General features: G+C 41.6%; 1 protein-coding gene across 1 annotated transcript in view; it reads right to left on the bottom strand.

The window, feature by feature from the left end:
* Nucleotides 1-6,155: 6,155 nt before the first annotated feature.
* ADGRV1 (adhesion G protein-coupled receptor V1) overlaps nt 6,156-15,276 on the bottom strand; it is a 282,099-nt gene continuing 272,978 nt past the window's right edge. Inside the window, 1 exon segment of the mRNA XM_068422903.1 lies at nt 6,156-6,274. Coding sequence (XP_068279004.1) covers nt 6,156-6,274 — 119 coding nt within the window.

Below are 15,276 nucleotides of genomic sequence, written 5' to 3' on the forward strand. Positions count from 1 at the left end.
GGGTATTTTTAGATTTCTGCTTCAAGGAATCACAGAATCACAGAATCACAGAATCACAGAATGCCAGGGATTGGAAGGGACCTCGAAAGATCATCTAGTCCAATCCCCCTGCCAGGGCAGGATTGCCTAGACCATATCACACAGGAACGCGTCCAGGCGGGTTTTGAATGTCTCCAGAGAAGGAGACTCCACAACCTCTCTGGGCAGCCTGTTCCAGTGTTCAGTCACCCTTACAGTAAAGAAGTTTTTCCTCAAATTTAAGTGGAACCTCCTGTGCTCCAGCTTGCACCCATTGCCCCTTGTCCTCTCAAGGGATGTCACTGAGAAGAGCCTGGCTCCATCCTCTTGACACTTGCCCTTTACATATTTATAAACATTAATGAGGTCACCCCTCAGTCTCCTCTTCTCCAAGCTAAAGAGACCCAGCTCCCTCAGCCTCTCCTCATAAGGGAGATGTTCCACTCCCTTAATCATCTTCGTGGCTCTGCGCTGGACTCTCTCTAGCAGTTCCCTGTCCTTCTTGAACTGAGGGGCCCAGAACTGGACACAATATTCCAGATGCGGCCTCACCAGGGCAGAGTAGAGGGGGAGGAGAACCTCTCTCGACCTGCTGACCACACCCCTTCTAATACACCCCAGGATGCCATTGGCCTTCTTGGCCACAAGGGCACACTGCTGGCTCATGGTCATCCTGTTGTCCACTAGGACCCCCAGGTCCCTTTCCCCTATGCTGGTCTCCAACAGCTCTGTCCCCAACTTGTACTGGTACATGGGGTTGTTCTTGACCAGATGCAGGACTCTACACTTGCCCTTGTTATATTTCATTAAATTTCTCCCCGCCCAACTCTCCAGCCTGTCCAGGTCCCTCTGAATGGCTGCGCAGCCTTCCGGCGTCTCAGCCACTCCTCCCAGTTTTGTGTCATCAGCGAACTTGCTGACAGCGCACTCTAATCCCTCATCCAAGTCATTAATGAATATATTGAATAGAACTGGTCCCAGAACCGACCCTTGCGGAACTCCGCTAGACACAGACCTCCAACTGGACTCTGTCCCGCTGACCACTACTCTCTGGCTTCTTTCCTTCAGCCAGTTTACAATCCGCCTCACTACCCGATCATCCAGACCACACTTTCCCAGTTTAGCTGCGAGGATGCTGTGGGAGACCGTGTCAAACGCTTTACTGAAATCAAGATAGACCACATCCACAGCTTTACCATCATCTATCCACCGGGTAACATCCTCATAAAAGGCTATCAAGTTGGTTGAGCAAGACTTCCCGTTGGTGAAGCCATGCTGAGTGCCCCTAATGATCCCCCTATCCTTGATGTGCCTAGAGACAGCACCAAGAACAAGTTGCTCCATCACCTTTCCAGGGATGGAGGTGAGGCTGACCGGTCTATAGTTACCCGGGTCCTCCTTCCTGCCCTTTTTGAAGACTGGATGTTTATCCAGAGACTGCATCTCTGGATAAAAATCACTGTGTGCTCAGATCAGTCATATACAGCACAGGAATGACCACACCATCTTCAAATCCTACCTGCTGAGTTGGGGAAAATCCTGACAGCTTCAGTAAAAACCCTTCCCTGCACTTTTTTGACATCACCCATTGTTAGATGTTCCTGGGGCGATCTCCAAGCTGTGCATTGTAGCCAGGGAGTGGCATTGGGGTTATTAAATCTATACTCTCAAGCTCTGTGCTCACAGTTCTCAGAATACAATTCTCTTTTCTAGATATCTGGGAAAATCCGTCTGGCAGTCTGTAGTACGAGCCATTGGCAAAATAATACTGTGAGTAAAAGCATTCACTGTCCTGGGGCCGCTGAGCAGGATGGCAGGACCAGAGAGATGCCACATCAGTCTTCAGGTTTGCACAGAGAGCAAAAAATGTTGAAATGCAATAACAACAGAAAAAGAGGTAATTTATAATGTAAAATTTATAATTTTCTCCAAATCTTGTGTATTTGTGAAAATGCTGTCTCTACCATGAACACAACTTTGAATTGGTTAAAGCCCAACCAACACCATTCTTGGGGTTTTTGGGCTATTATTTAGGCCTGTTTACACAACTGTCTTCTCAGTTTCAGCACATCATTAGTCCCAGGTATTTCGTTCAATAATGCTTGAGTATTACATTGCAATTATTTCTATGTATTTATTGCATAGAAGATGATTTTGAACAATAACATGAAAAACGGAAATTCTTTTTGATTTTTTTTCTGTGAAAAGTAACAGAACAACATATTGAATTGAGCAGATGAGCCCAAACTTGCATGTGCTGTTTTCACTACATGTTACTGCCTGTAGAAGAAACACAGGAGCAAATTCTGCTGCCAGCAAACTAAGCACACATTCTGATTTCTTACTGGCTTAATCCAGTGCTAGTGAGGCAGAACCTACAATAGTAGCTTGAGGGCCACAGTATAGGCTGAGCTATAGTGAAATGTATCTGAAGGCAGGATATGCCTAAACTTAAGCAATTCTCTAGTCAAACCTCTGCACGATCAGTCAATTTAACATAATTTTATGTTGAGCACATAGGCACTTTATTGCTCTAAAGCTCTCAATACAACTTAATCCTTTGCAGATCAAAGCTCTCACTGTGCAGATCTCGGCAGGATGATGCCTTTGGATGTAGGTTATTGGAGCACTAAGCATTTGCATGGCAGAGACAGAACAGAGGTACATTGGGGCTGTCAGCTAGGTTCTAAAGAAAAAATAAATCAGAGTATTTCTGTTCAAGTCCCTGATGTGAATTGACTTATTTTGATATGTACCAAGAAAAGTGAAATCAGAATCTTCCACAAAGGCTTCCTCTAAAACATCACCTAAAAGATGTCTGTTGAACTTAGCATTTTTCATCACTTATGCACTTGAATGTGAAACATACTCAGATATCTTTTAAGAAAGTGAATTTACTTATGTTGGCATGTGAGTGGTGATAAACTCCTGAAATATATCATAGAATCATAGAATGGTTTGGGTTGGAAGGGACCTTAAATATCATCTAGTTCCAACACCCCTGCCACAGGCAGGGACACCTTCCACTAGACCAGGTTGCTCAAAGCCCCATCCAACCTGGCCTTGAACACTGCCAGGGAAGGGGCAGCCACAGCTTCTCTGGGCAACCTGTTCCAGTGTCTCACCACCCTAACAGTATAGAATTTCTTCCTAATATCTAATCTACATCTACCCTCTCTCAGTTTAAAACCTTATTCATCCATTCATCTGATCTACCTACATGTTTAAGTAGCTTTAGGTAAAGCTTATCTGGAAAAGGGGTCTCCTTCACATAGCAAACTATGAAACATTACATCCCTATTAACCACAGCTCCTTCTACCCCTCAAATCACAGAGAATGGCCTCTCGTGGAGAAATGATGGCTCCTTTTATAGGGAAAAAAGCAAAGGCAGCGAGTGTCCCAGTGTTCTTCACCATACAGGAACAAAGCAAAGGGTTGAGTGAGTTAGTCATCTTAGCACAGCAGGCCCTGTGGCAACACTTTGTTTGAAAGCTATCTAGCTGTGGATTCATTCGTCTCATAGAAACAAATAAATGTTCATACTGTCTATCAAATTTTAAATAACGCCTGAGATCAGGGAACCACAGGAGGCATTCGGTTTGGTTGTGTTAAAGTCAACTGTAAAGGTACTCCTCCTGTCCATGTGTGGCTGTCGGGCACGTCTGAGTCAGAGCACACAGCTGCCCTGCTCTCAATCTTCCCCTGCTCAAGCAACAGCAAACAGGAGCTGAGAGAGACACATGCTATTGAAACACTGAATTTCCTACAGACGGAATACTTTCTTAAAAAAAAAAAAAGTTTCTAGAACAATAACAAAATTCATCTCGTGATCTTAAACCACCTAGAGATTTAAACCTCAACAAATGCTGGCTGTGGACGTCATCCTACTGATCTGCTCTGAAAATGCTGATGCATTTACAGTAAATCCCCAAGCAGGCCAGTTGTGCAACAAGTTGAAGTGACACAAAGTATTAACATTTATGGTGGTGAGTCAAAATCAAACAAACATCCTTCTTTTATAAGCTTTCTCACAGCATGTAGTAGCATGTACTGCGGCTAATGAAACATCTGTTACAGCCCTGACTCCCTCGAACTGAGCAAGTGTTGCAATTGCTCTGCAGGGCCAGGCTTCACGTTAGGGCTTTAGTGGGTAGATGAGAAGTATCAGCAATGGACAATGCTCATCTCAGTTGATTTGTGAAGAATGAGATAAAATAAAAAAACTCTTCAAGAGCCAGGTTTCTGTGTAGAAAATAAAAAAGTACTATATTGCAAAGTGTCAAAAACTAATTTTAACTCCAGTCTGAGAGACTTATTTCAATGATACTTGCAGTTCTTTCAAGTGCCCAGAAAGTCCCTTTTCAGCAGGTGTAGGTATGGGCAGAAAAGTGAAGTATCAAATATGCTTAGGTGGTTCACTCTTGTATAAAGTTGCCCACTATACTTTAGATCCACTGCATTCAATTTTAAAGGCTGCCCCTTCTGCACAGGGGCATGGGTCTCCCTGACTGCCCTGTGCTTCTGGATATTGCCCACGGTGAAGCAAGGAACATCCCCCCCGCCCCCAGTAAGTTTCGCCATTGACCACAAAGACTTGTCCCTGTTTGCTCCGTAGCATGATCAGCATAAACAGAGTCAACAAAATTCCTGGGAGTCAGAAATCTAAGACTCGATGCAGCAGAACATGTACTAATTAAATATAGACATACTCTCATTTCCCATCAATTCAAACGTGTACTTAAAAAGCACTTGTTTAAGGGCTTTGCTGACTAGAAATAGTTTCCTGTCTCTGAGAATGCTTTTGCATTAGACCTTAAAGATTATGTCTGCTTTGGATATGAGTGATGACTGTAAGCTGTGCAGTCCTACCAGTTATTACAGAACTGGGACACAGAAGTGAGGGGGGTTTTTTTTTTAGCTCAACAAGTAATCAGACACAGTAAAATTTGTATATCACTATAGCAAAATTCACAGAAAGATTTCCATAATAAAAGTTTTCTTTTAAAGGGAGAGGTTGTCGCTCAGAGCTTGCCCAGCATTAAGCCTTTAGGCAAGTTCCTGAAGAACGTATGAAAGGCTTGCATTCTCATTTACTGTATTTCCATACTATGCTCAGAAATGTTCAGAGGAAAATTCCCTTGGTCTCCTGCTTTAATGTGTTTTTCTTCCAGAGCGTCTGTGCAGAAGCAGAGTTAATGATTCCTGCAAGATCAGCCTGCCTCCCCCTCTCAGTTCTGAAATACTTCCTCTGTATTTGTTTTTTTTCCAAGGGAGAAACTTTTCTTGCTCATTTATTACCCCAGTTTACTGATCTAACTCTGTTTGCAATGCAGTACTTGAACCCTTCAATCACAACAGCGATATCTGTTTAGCAGCCACAGAGATTAATACAAAAATTCAACTCTTCGGAATTCCCCCTTATTTCTGACTGCGAGAAGAGTGAGAGAGTTGTTTAATATTATGAACCCAGCAAGGTAACGCAGTCGGCAGGACGCAGCTGCCAGTGGTTTCACTCTTGTCCTTCACCTCCCCTTCCCTCTGTTTGTTTCAGATCATTGCATATTTTATCATGTCACAACTTAAATTTCAAGCTCTCTGGCTCAAGGCTGCATCTTTATCTGAGTTTGTAAAGTTCACAGATTTGGGTACTGAAAAAACAGTGAGAAGAGGACAGTTTAGGACACTTAGAACAACAGTGTAATTAAAAAGCTTTCCAGTACCACAGGGTGTCTGCATCATCTTCCAGCTCCAGAAGCAGCGAGCAGAAATAACAAACTGGTTTGTATCAAATGAACTCTATTGTTTTTATTAATCAGTGTTCCTTGTACAGGTTAATTAAAAAAGCTACAGTTTGTGAAATATATAATCTAGCTACAAGATACATATCTAGGCCTATTGCCATGGTATCTATTTATCCCCAGCCACTGTAAAAAACTTACAGTTTATTTTCTGATATACAAAACCTCAAGCAAACTTTCCTTGTTAAAATTTCAGTAAAGCTCACAGCATTCTACGACACAGTTTCATACAGTGTTTTAGTGCAAAAGGAAGTACAAATACAAAAATACTGAGGCTTGAATTAAAAAAAAAAAAACCAAACCAAAAACCAACAAAAAAAACCAAGCAAGCCATGGAGTTAGAGGTGAGTGTCTGCTATGGGTATTCTTCTAAGCTCTACGATCTGGGAGTTAGCCATGCTGCCACCATCCTGGCTGCCATGACAAGATTCATTATCGCTGACGCTGAGACCTGCACCTGAAACAGCGAAACAAACAAAGGAAAAAAAAAAGAATCAGTGAAAATGAAATCCCGACACAGAAATGATGACATCGTGTCCTGCTCTGCTTTGTTCTAGTTGTTGAAATGCTTCCCTGCCCTACAATGACATGGCAAGTTTCCTCTTACTAGTCTACAATTCTGAATCCACAGATTATAATATTATCTGACATAGTTTTGTACCATCCAGATACGCTTTTTCATAATTCCACTGTCAGCCACTTTATTTGTCTCAGTAAATGGTACAATAGCTATTCAGAGGTTGCCTTGAAAATACAAGAGCATAAATCAAGGCCTGGCTTAGGCTGGGTTCATGGTCTGGCTGTTACAGTCTGGTATTTCCAAGGACTTCTTCATGAAGAATTGATTTTTAATGATACAAATTCCCTGTTAAACTGTAATTCCAGCTGTTTTAATAGGATTGTAATTTCAACATAAGAAAAGATGCTGACTACATATTCTTTAAACCCACATTTGGCACAAGCGGGTGTATTGTGTTTTACTTCTACTGTGAGAGAATACTAGACTTTGGCCCATGGAAACTTCCAAAACATGTCTGGAAGAGACCTCAGGAGGCCACCTTCTCCATCCTTTTGTCACAGGAGTTCTGCTAGCTTGTTGCTTCCTTGCTGTTTTTGAGGGGTTTAGGGTTTTTTTGGGGGGGGAGGTTTTAGTTGATTAGTGTGAAGATACATAATACTGCATTAGTTTTTATGAGATTTTTATTTTTTCAGACCACTTCTTCACAGAATATCGGTTGTAAATATAAACCTCAGTGCATTTTCAGCTCCTCTCTTTGAGTTGTAGAGTGAATCCTAAAATATATGTGGGTCTCATAAGGGTTTAGGGCATTGAGGCTTTAAATTTGTTGAGAACTGCACATCAGTGTAATTTAAGCATGGTGATTTCAACACTGACTAATTTCAGGCATGGTCTTACAGCAATGTCACTTACAAATAACTAGGGAAGTTATTAATTTTGGGCAGAAGTAGATCTGTAACTACACGCAGTGCAAGGGAGTTGCAAAGGAATGACATTTGCCTCGAAAAGCCCCAAACAGGGTATGCTGGGAGAGGCAGTGATTTGCATTTTCATACTAAAAAATATTTTCATGAGTTACTATCAGTTGTACAGTGGATCTCTTATTTCTGCCACAGCTGACATGCCAGGCTTTGGCTTGTTCAGTAAAGGACAAGATAAGGGTCATTTACTTTTTTGGCATTTCCTCATCATTTTCTATGCCCCCTATTGTTCCACTTTTACAAGTTTTTCCATAGCACCCTTCCTTCCACCACCCCCCAAGTAGAAAAGAAGTATGGAAAAGCGGGCAGCAGTGGGATGCTCCTTTGCTGTGGGAAGTCGGGCTGCAATCTTGAATATGGAGCTTGGTTCAGAGAACCCGAGCAGAAGAACCTGCAGAACTAGGTAGGCTTTCCTGCAGAGGTCCTGAAGAAGTCCTAGTAGGGACCAAACTCAGGTGCAGCGCTGCATGAACACAGCCCTGCTGCATCCAGGTGAAGAGTGGGTATTTCTGCACCGTGACCCTTCTTACATCTCGTTTTGGTGTTTGGGTCGCGGAGTGAAGATGCATTCATTTACATCTACCAGATGAGTCCTGTTCTTGGGTCTGTATGACCCAAGCTCTTGAGAGACCAGCAATTACTGTCAGAGTATGACATGAGTAAAAAATCCATCAATGTACAGAGATAGAATAATAAAGAAAAGAAGATTAGAATACTTGCCTATAAGTGTACTGAAGATGACTAAGCTGTACTTACTGATTAAATTTATATGCATTTTTAACATTTTCATTGAATCATGGTCCTAATAATTAAAGGCTGCTTGAAAGTTCTGGGAAAAACAACAATTGCAGAAGCAAGTTATTTGTTTTTTTTTCTTATCTTCTCTAAACCTGTTTGTTTTAGAAAGGAAATATGAGTGTAATAGAGAAGATACATCAGACTGCTGTATTTACCATCTGGGAATGGAAGAACAAGGAGATAACCTTGAAGTAAATAAAATATTTTAAATGGAGAAACAAAACAATATTTCTTATGTAACATCATTAACATCGGAATTCACTCAAAACATTTATTTAGACTGAAGAGCGTACAAATCTCAAAAAGGGAAAAAATACATGATTGAAAACATTTAAAATCATATTATATAAATATTATCATCCCAGGTTCAGATTTTAAGGTGAACACTGACTGTTGGGGTTAGAAAGATATTTGTCTTACTGGTGGCTATACTGCAATTATGGGGTTTCTTAAAGAATCTCGTGCTGGTCACTGTAAAATGATCGGATACCGGTCTAATAAGTTATTACACCATGTGTATTCTTAAATGTCATATACATGCACACTTTGTGCAAAGTAAGAGGAGATTTTTTTTTTGTTACAGATGTTCTTACCAGGAACTTGGTAAAACACAGACTGAAGTAGGCTCCTTTGGGTTTACAAGGGGCTTGTTCTGCTGCTGAGGCCAAGACAAACTGGGTAAGAGCTGATCCTTTTTTTTTTAGGAGTGAGAGCTGAAATGTAACCAGGATACCAGCTTACCAGACGGTTGGCATACTGGGAAGGGTACAACTGTTTACATGATGGAGTTTCACAGAGTTCATAGGTCTGGCTTGTTCTCAGGGCAGAATTTAAACACAATCAGACCCAAAAAAGCATGTACTCCCCTAGAGATGCTAGAGTTGGATAGTAGGTATGTAAGTAACACCAAGTATTACTTTTCCCTAACTTGTGAAGAAAGTATTTTAAGAAAAAGACTCTGGAAAACGAGGCCTTTTCCCTTTCTCTCGTATCAAAGAACTAGTTATGAACCGGAATCGGAGCCCAGTGAGACCCCTCCGGCGACACCTACCGGCTGACGGGCTCCCTCCGCGCGTGCCCCGGGACACCCGCGGCTGCCATCCGCTTGTTCAGGTGTGCCCCAAACTTACACTGAGACACTTTAAGGGAGACAGAGCAGGACTTATACTTGTCCTGGTTTGGACTAAACCAGGCCAATTTTCCTTTCAGTGATTTTTCCTTTCAGCTGAGTTTCTTCTAAGTAACTGCACTTTCTGAAACTAACTGCATGTTTGGCAGACAGTGTCTGCTTCCAGGACTGATAACGCTCGAAGATTATAGTTATTACTAAGGTAACGGTAGGGATGTTATGAAGAAAGGCTCTTGCTGTACTTATTCCTAAAGAAACCAAGGTCACTGCTGAATTCCTCACTGCTTACGAGTGAAGAGCCGAAGGGGGGGTCGCACCTGCAGGGAGAAGGGGGCAGGGCAGGTGACCCAAAATTGACCAGCAAGGTATTCCATCCCATACATGTCATTCTCCGGATAAAGCGGGGGGATCACGAGGGTCTTGCTCTCTTCTTCTATGGCCAGTGTCCAAAGAGGACTCTGTCTGTTTTTCTCCTGCCCCCAATCCTGAACCATGCGTTCCTGAATCCAGTTCCCATCCATCACTGGGCCCAGCCTGGGCCTTCCCGGAGCCTGCCCTGCAGTGCTGGTAGGGACGTGGCTGACATTGGGGGAGCTCGATCTCAGTTTTGTATATATTTGCAAATATTTAATTATTTCCATCATTATTATTATACTCTTTTATATTGTTATAGTTTATTAAAACTGTTCTAAGTTTCCAACCTGTAAGTCCCTCTCCCTTTTCTCTTTTCCTTCCCCTTCTGAGAGCGGAGAGGTTTAATAGAGAGCATCTGCCACCAGTTTAATAGCCAGCCCAGCTTTAAACCATGACAATATTGTACGTGTAAGATGCATTAGATAGAAATGAATAAGCTACACGAACCAACTTTAATTCTTCTTTCAGGGCTTTGACTTTACAGAAACGACACCAACAGACATCTAGACTTCTATGAATAAAGTTCAGATTGGACTAAAAACGCTTCCTGGATATTATCACTCACATTCAACAGGCAACAGGTAGCATATTTGTGAGCAATCACAAATGAGAAGTTCAATGAATATACAAATGAGCTACCATTCCTTCCTTTTTTTCTGTGAAGTGAGCCCTTCAAAACAGAAATGACATAGGCAGATAAGGCAGGGCACGAATCTGGTGCTTTGCCATGGTCTACGATTTATCTGCCCTGTGACAGACAGTCTCCAGGATATTGCACTGAACACCTCTCAGAATGTGAAATTTCAAATGTTTCCTCTAGTTCAGGATGCCCAACATGAGATCCTTAACTCTTAAACCAGGCACCTACAATGGTAATACCAAGGTTTAAAAAATGCTGACTTTGGAACCCTAGCTGTATTAGATTGAAAATTATGAGTTGGTTTATATAGCATCGTTATTGTAATAGCTGCATTTGTGGGGGGGTTTTAATTTATACAGTAGATTTTTCCAGGTATTCTCCATGTAAAATATTTACTTAGGATTTATCACATATGCCTCTGTTAAGAGCAAAAATACACTGATATGTTGATCATAGAATCACAGAATGGTTTGGGTTGGAAGGGACCTTAAAGATCATCTAGTTCCAACCCCCCTGCCACAGGCAGGGACACCTTCCACTAGACCAGGTTGCTCAAAGCCTCATCCAGTCTGGCCTTGGTATCCTCCACACTGTTCAATATATATTTGGAAAGTACTGTGTGCTAGACTGGTATTCTCCACTCTAACCTATAAATGTCTTTGCAAACAACTTCCTACAGGGGTGGGTCACCAGTCAGCACTGGAGGGGTTTGGGCCTCTCCCAAAGGCTTTGCTGTGTTTTGCACTCACATCTCACCCAGAGCGGGGAATTGGTTCAGTTTTGTCCATCACAGAATGGGGAGGACAAGAGCATTTGTAGGAGATGGGAATACAGATGGAAGCTCAAAGCTCAATAAAGCTATCATGCATTTATGGTACTGATGCTTTGGAGTAAAGCTGATGGACAACTTGCTGCTTTGGGACAGATTCCATCTACTTTCATTCTGTTGGCTCTGTTTTTAACTTCCTAGCCCTAACGAGAGCAGAAGTCCTTAGGGAATTTTGCTATATTGTGCTTTAGCCTCAATGACGGTACCACACGACTCCGTGACAAACTGGAAGGCAATGGTCTTATTAAACTGGCCATCAATACAAACCTTGTACAAGAAATCAGAGGAAAAATGAGATCTAGTCCAAAATTACAGCACTTTTAAAGTTAATTAGTGCAATTAACATAAACTAATTAGTAAATAATTGTCCTTCTCAGTAGAAGCTAAGCCTTTGATTCATTATAAAAGCCATAAATGAGACATAATAAAAAAATAATTTAAGCCAAATTCATAAACATTAAAAAAAATATTTTAGTACATATGAATAGGCAGGACATGTCCCTAAATTATTTTTTCCTACCGTAATCGCTCTATAATTTCCTTTACATAAACTGCCTTGGAGCTGGCTGGCCCTCCAAAAGGTTCCCACAGTACAAGAAATGAGGTGATATAATAGCATAGTGAATTCTAACTATAGTTTTCTGTATAGACATGAATGTATTTGATGGAAAGGAGGAATTAATTGGTAAGGCATTCAGAGGCCATGGCTTTACGATATAAGTCCAGCTTTTGAATTTCTTACACCAAACAAAAAATTCTATGGCCATTTGATGCAAAGCTTGCATAAATCTAGCACAGAAGCTGGCTAAGAAACAGTACACTGTTGCCCACCCAATTTGCTAGAAATGCAGTTGTATGCCTTCATCTGACCCAGTCCGTATTTCAGGTTAATCTGTAATTAGGCCCAGCATTAATGATTACGGAACCAAGGGCTAAGTGCATGGCTCTATGATACATTTCTTTAGCAATAAGGCCAAGTGTGCCAATGCATCTATTTGTGGAGCTGCACTGCAAACTGCAAATTACTAAACCGCGGCAAGTTAAAGAATAAAGTTGTGCAGTGGGGGTTGGTTTGATTTTTTTTAACCTGTATCAGTCATCCTTCGTTTCTCCTGCTGGGAGTGGCCAGCTGCACTGCAAGGGTGGGGCAGGATGACAGGAATGAGATCTCAGCTTTGCTGTGATTATACCCTCATTCTCACTGATCCTGGCTGCCAGATTAAACCTCAGACAGTTAAGCATAAATTAAAGTAACCTTCAGACAGCTCTAAATGACATAAGCAGAAAGGACAGATGAAGTGCAAAGAGGCATAATGAGATTTTTGCATATTCCTCTGCTAATCAGTGCTGATCCTCAGCCAGCCTTCAGAATGGGAGTTAATATTGTAGCACAGCTAAAGCTGAGTTTGGTTATAGATTGGCAGTTCTAGGGAATGACAGATAATGGAGGTTTCAGTTTCTGCTTAGCAGAGGCAAAGCTCAAGCAATAGCAGAGCAAGCATTTCTATTCTTCCTCTACACCTAAAAGCCACACCTCCAAGTTTAGGAGTGATAAAAACAGCTAATGTGGTGCAAAGCAACTCTTCCCTGCTCCCCCAGCGGCTTGCCTGCTTGAGATGAGGAATTCTCAGCCTACTGAAATAAAGTCGGGTCTAAAAACGTTTCAGAAGCACTACTTACAGCAACGACAGACAAGAGCAAGGCAGCAAAATGGCACCTCAGCTGCCCATACATTTTAGCCTATTTAGAGAAGAGGTGCTGGTCTTTCCATTGCAGATGATCACTGCTTCCTTGGCTCTGGGACTGGTGCTCAAAGGGCCTCAAACTGATGTGGAGAGGCAAAGGGAGAGGGAGAGAGAGAGGGAGGGGACGAGGAAGGAGAGGAAGAGGAAGAGGGAGAGAAGTCTCTAACCTGAGTTGTTGCGGTTTCAGGTGAGTACAAGCAACAATGCAAGAGAGGAAGAAGAAATGTGCTGCCAGGAGGGACCAGGAGACAGGCTCCTTTCAGTGCCTGCTAGCTTAGCTGCATCACAAAATTCCTGCCAGACCACAGCTCAGTGAATACTTTAGCAGCATAAGCCTGTACTGCCAAACAGAGAAGAAATCCCACTTTCCACCACCTCATCTCCCTTTTTATTGCTTCCGCACGGTTCCCTCCCTCATGCCATCAGGAGCACCTTGACTCCTTGGCCGTGCACTGAACTGGACTGGAGAGCAGGTTTGGATGAAAATAATAAAACAGACATGATTTTTAGTTACAGAAAAGCTCACGTTTGTGGTTTAAAGCACATGTTGAGGTACAGCTTGTCTCTAAGGCAATAGCTGATAAACATTTATTTTGGTGGTTAAAGCTACTCTAACCTCAACACCACCTCTTCAGTTCAGCTTGTTCAAATGTTGTCTGTGGGGTTGGAACCAGATGGGACAACTGGTTTGGCTTAGAAATCATCATTTTTGGCCCCTGTAATGTTGCTGGGGACACAGTTTGGGCACACAAATAAGCATTGGGGTAAAAATGGTCAAATACTACTTGAATCAGTAATGCAAACAAAAATATTTTTCTCTAGCTGTGGCCCTAGGTCTCTGCTTCAAATCACATTAATAAAAACACTCATAGGAACAAATTATAATAAAATATTAATAAAGAAAACAATAATAAAATTTAGGCAAAATAATAAAAAGCTAGTTCTAGACCTGCTTCCTTTAGAAGGACTGAAAACAAATTAACTAAGGATGCAGCTTGAAGATTTATTAAAAAATCATTAAATGCTGAAGTTGTGGTTTAATTATATCAACCATGAGTTTTAACTACTGCTGTTGCCTAGCTTGTTCTTCATGATTTAAGACTCAGTCTTCCACTGTGCATAGAGTTTACTGCAGAAAATAGGCCAACTGATGCCCGCTGAGCTGCTTAAGCAGTGAACACTGTGTGCGATGCTGGGAGTGTTAGACGTGAATGGCTTCATATCTTATTAACCCTCTATGAACTATCTGGTTTCCTTCAAAATATTCAGGAAGGAGTGAAAAAGTAAAAGCTACTTTCTTAAGTACTTAAAAAAAAAAAGCGGTTTGCAACTGTAAGCTTACGCACCTAGATTTGAAAGCCTTGGCCAAAATCTTTAACTGCATAACAAAGTAAAAGTAGTCTGCAAAATGTCCAGGAAAATTAATAGACACAATACAGATTTTCTGACAATCTTCATAAAAATTTGTATTTCTTAGCACTAGGCCAGTTATTAATCATCCAATTATCTTCATAATTAGAAGAGTTTTCTGCAATGGAAATTGGCTTAGGTGATAAAGTATTATGAATATACCGAATAAAACTACCCCTTCATTAGCAGCATTCCCAGTCTTCCAACCAGTTTGACTCTTTTCCTTGGTGTCACTGAAGGGAACAAACTCTTGAAATTATCAGTGTCAGACCACTTAACCTGCTAATGTCACCAGCACCTCGCTGCTGTCTCTTGCAAGGCCTAATGGTATCCCCAAAGATCATTCAGGTGACCTCCTATGACCAAGCTAGTCCATTTGTATTTTTCCTGGTGCCTAGAGGAGGTGGGCTTGGGTTAGCATCTGCCAGGTATTATCAGGTGGTGCTCCTTTGCCTTTGTGGTCACCTTATCAGACATTCCCATGTTGACTTATCTTTCAATCAGGTTTCACTTAATTTCTTCTGCCTGTGGCCATGTCTTGCTATCTATTTATATTATCAGTTGAATAACCTGAAGTTTCATTGGTGGATTGGGTGAGAAGGCAGAAAAGCCGTACATAACTGAGGGCAAAGCCTAGGATTTCGAAGACTTGAACTCTAAGGCTATTGAGGGGAATCTGATTACAGATGTTTTGTTTCACAGGTGTAGTTTGTAGAGGCCACACCTAGAGTGGCCTCCCCTGCTTCTGCCCTCCAGTAGCATGGTGAGCTCATCACATCTGGCTCTTGTGTTTGGGCAGAAGTCTGTCTATCTAGTTTATCTTTCCAGGGTACGCGGTTTTTCAGGTCCAAATGTATTTTATACAAATATTTTGTCTTACACTTATTGGGAGAATCAGTATTTATGAAGTTGTGCTGTTTTTCAGAAAGATCTATATATATAAAATAGATATAGGCATTGTATATACTCTATATATCAATTTGAAAAAGAAAGG

The sequence above is a fragment of the Nyctibius grandis genome, chromosome Z (assembly GCF_013368605.1).
Source record: "Nyctibius grandis isolate bNycGra1 chromosome Z, bNycGra1.pri, whole genome shotgun sequence".
NCBI classification, from domain to species: domain Eukaryota; kingdom Metazoa; phylum Chordata; class Aves; order Nyctibiiformes; family Nyctibiidae; genus Nyctibius; species Nyctibius grandis.